The sequence below is a fragment of the Tupaia chinensis genome, unplaced genomic scaffold, assembly GCF_000334495.1.
Source record: "Tupaia chinensis unplaced genomic scaffold, TupChi_1.0 Scaffold147608_1, whole genome shotgun sequence".
Classification (NCBI taxonomy): Eukaryota; Metazoa; Chordata; class Mammalia; order Scandentia; family Tupaiidae; genus Tupaia; species Tupaia belangeri.
This window is the reverse complement of record NW_006207460.1, coordinates 109,098-119,438: the sequence shown is the minus strand read 5'-3', so window position 1 is coordinate 119,438 and position 10,341 is coordinate 109,098. Positions and strand designations below refer to the sequence as shown.

The following is a 10,341-nucleotide window of genomic DNA, read 5'->3' as shown; positions in this document are numbered from 1 at the left end:
AAGGAAATTTGGGGGGAAAAATAGAGAGGTAAGACATTTGTGGGACACAGATATGATTTATTATTTGTTAATGAGGACATGTATAGTATTCTCAACTAGGCTGCATTGAGGTGTATATCATGCTGGGTAAAGTCTCTTTACAATCTAAATGATGTATAATGACTAATGTATAAATAATAAAAATCATATTAAAAAAGAGAACTTTCCCTCTACAATGGAAATCTCCATTTTTTTTGGGGGGCGGGGAGAGGTTTTTGCTAAAGGGCGCATGTGCTCTCCACAAAGACAGAGAGACAGGAAACAAGAAAATTCCCCCTCCCCGCCCCCCCCCGGTGAGGGTTGGCTACTCCACAATCCCTTCTCCTCTTGGGATTTTGGGCACACATGCAGGCGTGCACACGTACCCTGTGTTGTGTTTTAAGCCGCCAGGTCTGGGACACTAAACGTAGTTAAGTAAGTGGAGTCCAGCAACCTATTATGCCGCCTGCTGGTCCCGGACTTTGTGTTTTTAATTGCCAGAGAGTGTGTGTTATCAGGAAAGAGGGAGAAAGCTCTATCCAGTGGAGTCTGGTCAAACTGCAATCCCTTCTCTGTTTCTCCAACCTGTTGAGATTTTAGGTGGACATACATACATCTCTTGTTGGAATTTTAAGTGCACATGCACACATCCATGCACCTGGCATAGTTTTCAAGCTGCCAGGGCTGAGATTTATTTTATTTTTGCCCATCTACCACCTTTGTTGGGCACCTCAGCTAGGGGCTTTATGCACACCTGCTAGGGGGATGGGAGTGTCACTCAGAGCAGGGACTCTGGCTGGAAGAGGGGTGGCTGGTGTTGGCACACAGCCCTTGGGACAGGTGCTAGCTAGGTCCCTGGGACCTCTCTGTAATCCTCAGAGCTGCCTTGGCGGCAGCATGAGAACCATTGGGACCTGGACTGGCCACAGGGCAGCTTCCCCATTTTTAGGCTCACTTGGGGGCATTGAGAGGCACGGCTGCTGGTTCATAGGGTTGTCAGGAGAGCAAAGCCATTCCTCCTTGAGCAGCTGCTTCAGCTGTGACAGCCGCATGCTGGGATTCTCCTGCTTGAACCTTAGCAGCTGGACTTCCTTGAAGGCCGTGAAGGCTGCCCGCATGTGACCCTCGGGGTGCTGGTTGGCTCCCTCCTCTGCCACGCTGAGCACCTCTGCTATGTCGTTATTGATGGTGCATGCCTCCATGCTGCCCTCCTCCAGAACTCGGAGGTTCACGTTCTCCTCCACGTTCTCCAGATGGCTCTTGGCTTTCTCTGCTGGGTCCATGGCCTCCATGTGCTGATGGTCGCACTGTAGTGTGTTCTCCATCTGGGCGTGGGTGACTTTGTTGAGCTTGGCCATCCTGGGGGCCTTGCTGCCCTTTAGCTTTAAGTCCTCCTCCTCCAGCTGGCGCTGCATCTCCTTCTGCTCCAGCTGTTCCAAGTGCCTCCCCTTCTCCTTCTTGTGCTGTTCCTTCCTCATGACATGTTCGTCTTCCTCCTGCCAGTGGGCATTTCTCCAGCTTCTCCCGCTTCCTGGCATTGGCTGCAGCCTTGGCCTCAGCCCTGTGCGCCCTGGTGCTGCAGACTTGGTGTTCTTGCCCTGGAACTTCTTGGGCATCCTTCATCAACTCCTTCTTCCAGTGATGGCCCGCTAGGGCTGAGATTTAATCCACTCTTGGTCATATGGGGTACAACTCCCTTAAATTAACCACCGAGTCATTGCACTGGCTTCATTTTCTTTCTTCCTTTCTTTTTTTTGGTCTGTATTTTTAATTTTTGTTTTCCTTTACATTTTACTGTCATTTTTAAAAAAAATTATTTATTACTGTACATCTCTATAGCACTCAATTTGGCTTTTCAAAGTGTATATGCACAATGTGACAATAAAATCAAGGATATTACCACATATTGATTACATTGACAATGCATAACTTTGCGTTCTTATGTCTGTTAAGTATTCCTTCCCTGAACCCTGTCCACCCACCGTCTACTAATCACCATTCTCCCATACAGTGTCTGGTATCTATACTTGTTGTCTGTACTACATACCTTAAGATCTTTAATCTCTGCCATAGAATGCCAGACATTCAGTATATATCTGTGTTTCTGTTTTTGTGCCAGTACCATGCTCTTTTGATTATCACAGCTTTGAGTGGAGATACACAGTGTTTTTCATAGTCTGGCTTTACTTCACTTAGTATTAAATCTTTTAAACTCGTGCACTTTATTAAATGACAGGATGTCATTGTTTCTTATAACTGACTAATATTCCATAGTGTACATGTTCCAGTTTCTTCAGTCATCAGTTTTTGGGGACTTAGATTGGGTTCTTTGTCTTAGCAATTGTGAATAATACTGCAATAAATATGGATGTGTAAGTGTGTCCTTCCGACTGAGTATTTTCTTTTCCTTTGGGTAAATACAAAGGATTTATTGGGTGATGTGGTAGTTCTGTTTGTTTTCAAGGAATCTCCTTAGTCACTGTACCAATTTACATACCCACCAGCAGTGTCGAAGAGCTCCCTTTTCACTACAACCTCACCAGCACTTGTCATTCTTCATTTTCTTGTTCAAGGCCATTCTTACTGGGGCTAAGTGGTTTCTTAGTGTGTTTTTTGCTTATTTGTTTGTTTGTTTTGGTACTTTTCTGTGGTAAGAGATGTTGAACATTTTTTCATATGCATTTTGGCCATTTGTATGTCTTTAGGGAGTTGTCTGTTCAACTCATTTTCTTTCTTTCTTTCGAGGAAAATACAAACTATTCTTTTTTTTTTTTTTTTTTTTTTTTTGCATTAGGCTGCTTGTGCTTGCCAGAGAGACAGAGAAAGTGAGAAATAACCCCCCAGGGGGGATGGCTACCCTGCAGTCCCTTCTCTCTCTTCTCCTTTTGGGATTTTGAGCACACATGACTGACTGGGTCTGGGACTTTAACTGTGCAGTTGGCCATATGAGATCCAGCACCTTAACTGCCATGCCCTCTCCTGGTCTGCTTTTGCCCATTTTTTAGTTGAGTTATTATTATTAATTTTTTTCTTGTGGGTGAGCTGCTTAACTTCTGTATATATTCTGATTATCTGAAGCAAAGCCTGCAAATACTTTATCCCATTCTGAGAGTTGTCTATTCACTTTGGTTATTACTTCCTTTGCTGTGCAGAAGCTTTATAGCTTGATGTAATCCCACTTGTCTATTTTTGGAATCGTTGCCTATGCTTTAGGGGTCTTATTTAAGAAATTGTTGCCTACTCCTCTATCTCCAGTGTTTTCCCTGTGTTTTCTACAAGCAGTTTTATAGTTTCAGGCTTTACATTTAGACTTTTGGTCCATTTCAAGTTTATTTTTGTTAATGATGGGAGATAGGCATTCATTTTAATTTTTCTTCAGGTGGATATCCAGTTCTTCCAGCTTCATTTTCCCCACTGGATTGTCTTGTGCCCTTTGTTAAAAATTAGTTGGCTGTATGCTTGAGGTTTATTCCTGAATTTTCTATTCTGTTTTATTGATCTGTGTTTCTGTTTCTGTGCCAGTACCATGCTGTTTTGATTATCACAGCTTTGTAACACATTTTGAAGTCAGTTAGTGAGGTGTCTCCTACTTTATTCTTTTTGCACGGTTCTGTTTTCGTGATGCAGGGCCTTTTATTATTCCAGACAAATTTCACGATTATTTTTTTCATTTCTGTGAAGAATGCCAACTGGTAATTTGATCACAATTGTTTGAATTTGTAATTTAATTTGGGTAGACTTGACATTTTGATAGTATTAATTCTTCCAATCCAGGAACATGGGATATCATTTCACTTTTGTGTATTAGCCAATTTCTTTTTTCAGTTTTTCATAGTATTCTCTGTAGGGTTTGTTCACCTCCTTGGTTAGGTTTATACCTAAGTGGTTTTTTTCATTTGTTTTTGTGGCTTTGTTAATGTGATTGTTTCCTTTAGTTCTGCTTCAGTTTGTTCATTGTTGGTGTCTGAAAATGCTACAGATTTTTGTAAGTTGATTTTTTTTTTTAAACTTGCTGGATTGTGTGTGCACTCACTCGCCAGAGAGACAGAGGAGGGTGTGGGAGTGAGAAAGCACTCTCCGAGGGGTGACCATGCTACAGTCCCTTCTCCATTCTCCTCTCAGGATTTTGAGCACACATGTACATGAGCCTGGTGTGTTTTTAAAATCATCAAGTTCAGGACTCAGACCACACAGTTGGCCAAGCAGAATCCAGATGCTTTAACCACAATACCACCTGGCTGGCCTTGTATATTGATTTTGTATTTTTCAACTGTACTGAATTCATTTCTAGGAGTTTTTTCATGCGCTCTTTTGGATTTTCTGTGTATATAATTATGTCATCTGTGAATAGGGACAATTTCACTTCTTTTCCTATTTGAATGTCTTTGATTTTGTTCTCCTGTCTCATTGGCAAGGACTTCCAGTACTGTGCTGAAGGAGAGGAAAAAGTAGACAGCATTGTTCCAGTTTTTATGGGAAAGCTTCCACCTTTTCTCCTTACTATAATGTTAACTATGGTTTTATCATGTATGGCTTTTATTGTTTTGAAAAATGTTCCTTCTGTCTTTTATTTGGTGGGGAGTTTTAATCATGAAGAGATATTGTACTTTATTGAATGTTTTTTTTTTTTTGCATCAATTGATATGATCGTAGGGTTTTTATCTTACCTTGTGTTAATGTGATGTATTATATTTATATTTTTGCATATGTTGAACCATCCTTACATCTCTGGGATAAAGTTTACCTGTTCATGTGTATAATCTTTTTTTTTGAAGAATTACTAATATTTATTAATTTTGTTTATTTATTCTTCTTTTTTTTTTGGAGAGATTTTCACTGTAGGGCGCGTGCACTCGCCAGACAGACAGAGAGAGACATAGAGACAGAAAGCGAGAAATCACCTCCCCGGGGGAATGGTCACGCCGCAATCCCTTCTCCTCCATTCTCCTCTTGGGATCTTGGGCACGCACGCACACGTGCCCGGCGTGAGTTTTAAGCCACCGGGTCCGGGACACGAACCGCGGTCGACTACGTGGGAATCCAGCGACATAGCCATTACGCTAACTGCTGGTTCCCTTTATTTATTATTCTTCAGTTTGACCAGAGAGAGAGAGGGAGAGTGATACAGCAAGCTGCCAGGTCAAGGACTCAAACTGAGTTTGGCCATGTGAAAGTCCAGTGTCTTGATCACCATGTCACCTGCTGGCCTCGGTTTATAATCTTTTATTTTTAGAGAGTTTTTATTTTTAAGAGAGATTTTTATTATAGGGCACGTGTGCTCACTGGAGAGAGAGAAGAAAGTGAGAAATCAGCCCCCAGGGGGATGGCTATGCTGCAGTCCCTTTTTCATTTCCCTCTCAGGATATTGGGCATACACGCACATGTGTTCAGTGTGAGTTTCAAGCTACCAGGTCCAGGACTTGAGCCACAGTTGGCCATGTGGGAGTCCAGCAATGTAACCATCACCATCAGCTGGTCCCTTTTAGAAAGATTTTGCTAAAGGGCATTTGCACTTGCCAGAGAGAGAGAGAAAGTGAGAAATTACCCCTAGTAGGGAGGGCCACCCTGCAGTCCCTTCTCTGTTCTCCTCTTTGGATTTTGGGCATGCACGCACATGCTCGTGGTGTGACTTTCAAGCCACTGGGGTCTAAGACTCAGACTGTGGGAGTCTAACGTCTTAACCACTATGCCATCTACTGGCCCCTATAATCTTTTAAATGTGCTGTTGTATTCAGTTTGCTAGTATTTTGTTGATTTTTGCATCTGTATTCATCAGGGATATTGGCCTGCAGTTTCCTTTTTTTGTTATGTCCTTTTCTGCTTTTGATATCAAGGTGATAGAGGCTTCATAGAATTAATTTGGTAGAGTTTCTTTCATTTGGATCTTTTGAAGTAGTTTGAAGAGTATTAGAATTAATTCTTCTCTAAAAGTTTTAAAGAATTCAGCAGTGAAGCCATCAGGACCTGGGCTTTTCTTTGTTTGGAGACTATTACTGTTTCAATTTCATTGCTTATTATTGGTCTGTTCTGGATTTCTGTTTCTTTATTTAATTTAGGAATATCGTATGTTCTAGAAATTTGTCCATTTCATCTAGGTTTTCTCATTTGTTGATATAAATTTGTAATATTCTCTTAGAATTTTTTATATTTTAAAAAGTTATTTATTTAATTTTTCTTATTCTCACTTTTGAATTTGCTATAGGACACTTGTGTTCACCAGAGAGAGATGGAGAGAAAGAGAAAAGGAAAGTGAGGAAGCAAGCCATTGGGTCTGGGACTCACATAGCAGTCCACCATGTGGGAATCCAGCACCTCAACCACCATGCCACCTACTGACCCCAGGATTTTTTGTATTTCTATGATTGCTGTTGTAACATTGCCTTTTCATTACTAATTTATATATCTGGTTCTTTTCTCTGTTTATCTTGGTTAGTCTAGCTCATGGTTTGTCAGTTTTATCTTCTCGGTGAACCAACTTTTTGTTTTGTTAATTTCTTGTATTTTTTTATTCTCTTATTTCATTTCTTTCTTTCTTTCTTTTTTTTTTTGGGAGGTTTCTTGCTGTAGGGCGCGTGCGCTTGCCAGAAAGACAGAGAGACAGAAAACGAGAAATCATCCCTGAGGAGGGATGGCCACGCTGCAATCCTTTCTCTTCCATTCTCCCCTTGGGATCTTGGGCACGCATGCACATGTGCCTGGCGTGAGTTTGAGCCTCTGGGTCCAGGACTCAAACTGTGGTTTACTACATGGGAGTCTAGCAACATAGCCATTATGCCGTCTGCTGGTCCCTCTATTTCATTTATTTCTACTGTCATCTTTATTAACAGTTTTTCTCTAGTATTATTGGGTTGATTTTTTTTTTTTAATTTTTCTTTTCTTAGTTTGACATAGAGCACATGTGCGTGCCAGAGAGACAGAGAGATGAGGAAAGTGAGAAATCGCCTCCAAGAGGGATGGCCATATCATAGTCTTTTCTCTTTCATTCTCTTGGGACTTTGGGCATGCTTACATATGCACTTGGTGTGATTTTCAGGCCACTGGGTCTGGGATTCAAACCTCAGAGTTGGCCATTTGGAATCCAGTGCTTTACTCTCTATGTTATTTGCTGGTCCCACCATTGGGATTTTTTGTTGTTGCTTTTGTAGTTCCTCGAGATGCTTCTTTAGGTTATTCATTTGTCATCTTTCCGTGTTTTGTTTATTTTTTTGTGAGCACTAATTGTTATAAATGTATTGGGCACATGTGTGTGCCCAAAATCCTGAGAAGAGAATGGAGAAGGGATTGTGGTATGGCCATCCCCCTTCGGGAGATGATTTCTCACTTTCTCTCTCCATGGTGAGTGCATTTACCATATCACAATTTCTTTTTTAATAAAGGGATTGGTTTTTGTAGATTTTAAATATGTGAAGGTTGTGCTACTTTGGTGGTTGAAGCTTTAATGAAGGTCAATAGCCTGATTAGAGCATACATCAGAATACCTGAGCATATCAGTAAATGTAACATAAAAATTGTCCATTTTAGGGTACATTTATTGATATTACTCCCCAAACTTAGAATTCTTTGTATTTTGAAAATTTTGAGAAACTCCTGGAATATACCTCTTTTCAGACATGGTGGCTAGAAGTATATGGGAAACTATAACAGATAGCTGAGAAAGAAGAGATGGTCATTAACTTGATTTATACCATTGTGAGACCTCATCCGTGTTGATTACATTAATTCAATAGAAGAGAGTGGGCTAGATTGAACTATATTAATATATATAATTTATTAACTGTTTAATGTATAGAATGGAACAGGGATATTTAACCTATTAAAGAAATAATTCGCATACTTGAGCTAAGCTAGGTGAGTGAAGGGGGGGAGATACAGAGCTAAGCAATGTGGAAAGCACCAATAATGACTAGATAAAGAATTAGCCAGCAAAATTCCTGGAAATGCCCATCAGGCTTTAATTAGTTCCTGGCAGTAAGCCTGCAGCCTCAAGGCGTTGGTATTAGAACTGTGCTGTGGGACCAGCAGTTGGCGTAATGGCTATGTTGCTGGACTCCCATGTAGTCGACCGTGGTTTGAGTCCTGGACCTGGTGACTTAACCTCACACCAGGTGCATGTGTGTGCGTGTCCAAGATCCCAAGAGGAGAATGGAGACGGCGAGGCCATCTCCCCTGGGGGGGTGTGATTTCTCACTTTCTGTCTCTCTGTCTTTCCAGTGAGTGCACACGCCCTATAGTAAAAACCTCTCAAAAAAAAAAAAAAAAAAAAAAGAACTGTGCTGTGACTTCTGTTCCCACTGCATCCACCATCTCTGACTTACCTGGATTGAGATGAGAGTGATTTTGTTGTTTTTTTAAAGACCTGGATATTTGTGGAAAGGCAAATGGGAGGGGGAAGAATGTTCAGGTTATTTGCCTGCTGTTTTTTTTTTTAACTTTCCTTCTTTCTATCCATGTACAAAGGAATATTTTATCTAGGATGAATCCTGAGGAAGTAAAATTTCTGTTAAGTGATAAGACATACATTTTAGCTAGTTTCTAGACAAAGTATTACATATTTCCATCTCTGTAAAATTGAAATTTTGGAATATTTGAACTGACTCTAATAAAGCTTATTTTTCTTTATCCTGAGGGACAGGATAGAGCATAGTTCTGCATCTGATTCTAAATCTCACCTATCATCTTCACTACCTGGCTGTCAGCTTTTACTTCTTTCCAAGCTGACTTCTGTCAGTTCATCTTTTTCTTTTATATTACCCCCAACTTTCTTTCTTTTTTTTTTTAAGATTTATTTTATTTTATTTATCATTATTATTATTTTTTTAAACTTGACCAGATAGGGGTGGGGGGGAGATAGAAGGAAGGAAAGGAAAGGAAAGGAAAGGAAAGGAAAGGACAGGACAGGACAGGACAGGACAGGAAGGAAGTAAGGAAGACAGACAGACAGACAGACAGACTAAGCCACCAAGTCTGGGACTTGAACCACAGTCCCCCATGTGGAAGTCCAGTACCTTAACCACTACACCACCTCCTGGTCTCCCCAGTTGTCTTTTTGATTACTACTTTTGACTATTTTAAAACTAAATTTAAGAATTATGTTGCCTAATGTGGTTGTAGGATATGTGGGTATTAAGTTTTAGTAGTCTTTGTACTTTGGTTCAGTTATAGTCAGGCATCACAAAATGATGGCAGCCAATATTTTATCTTTATCTTCTCTTTCTTTATATATTAAGATATTATTTCAGTGTAGGTTATTGATGTACTGTTCTGGCTTGGGATTTACCTTTTTTTTTTTAATTTTTAATGTGTACACACACAAAGGCATTTTTTGTTGTTGTTCCCTGATAATTACAGTTTAAATTTACATGTCTTCTAGGTTACTTAAGATGTTTACTGTCAGTTGAAGATTTTTTTACTCTTTTTTTGAGAACATCTCTTTTGTACTGTTTCACAATAAACATTTGCAATCATACCATTTCAGAAAAATAAAAAAGAGGTGCAGAGCTGACCCAATAGCGCATTGCTTAATTAGTCCTACATAGCTCACCTCAGTTTGAATACCAGCCCTGACAGTTTGAAAAACTAGGCATGTGTGTGTGCGGACCCAAAATCCTGATGGGAAGGAGTTGAGAAAAAAAGAATTGAGGCATGACCACACCTTGTCGGATGGTGCTTTCTCTCTCTCTGGGAGCACACATACTCTCTAGCAATTAAAAAAATAAAGAGAGATACCAATTCCTACAGACTGTTATAAATGATTGCTAAGAAGGGGTGCTTGACTAACTTGTGATCTAATATACAAATTTAGAGTGGCAAATTCCTCCAATTCGAGAGTATTGGGATCTCTATTAGTAAGTGGTGGTGTTCTTTTTGTCAGTCTGTAGGTATACTGTTAGAGCCATGCAGTGACCATGGTGATAGTGAAGATGGCTGTCTTGAGAGGTAAGCATTTTCTCTTATTGCTGATTAATACGTCATTTTGAGAATTGGAGCTGTTAAAGTTTGAAGTTGGAAATTTTAGATAAATGTATTCATTGTAACACACAGAATAATCTGAGAAAAATAGAACTACTACTTTTAATGGTAGGCATAATATGTATCAAATGTTCTCAAAAATTCAGTATTAAGTAGGATCATACAAACCCTAGTTATAACTTGGGTGATATTCAGAGCTTAGAACATAGCCCTTTTGAAAACCTGAAACTTTAAGCCGTTTCGTAGAACAATTGGGAATGTATTGATATTGTGAGTATACCTGTTGGTTGATTCCTGGTCTTAAAATTATGAATAACTAAATGAAAGACTTACTTGCCTCAAGAAATATGTACA

At 39.9% G+C, this 10,341-nt stretch overlaps 1 protein-coding gene and 1 pseudogene across 6 annotated transcripts in view; one reads left to right on the top strand and one right to left on the bottom strand.

The window, feature by feature from the left end:
- Positions 1 to 10,341, top strand: part of FAM13B (family with sequence similarity 13 member B) — an 87,737-nt gene that overhangs the window by 47,017 nt on the left and 30,379 nt on the right. For all 6 annotated transcript variants that reach the window (XM_027768840.1, XM_006169881.3, XM_006169879.3 and 3 more), the window contains one exon: positions 9,890 to 9,954. In XM_027768840.1, coding sequence (XP_027624641.1) covers positions 9,890 to 9,954 — 65 coding nt within the window. The remainder of the gene's footprint in view (positions 1 to 9,889; positions 9,955 to 10,341) is intronic.
- On the bottom strand, positions 926 to 2,240 carry LOC102487707 (coiled-coil domain-containing protein 124 pseudogene; annotated as a pseudogene).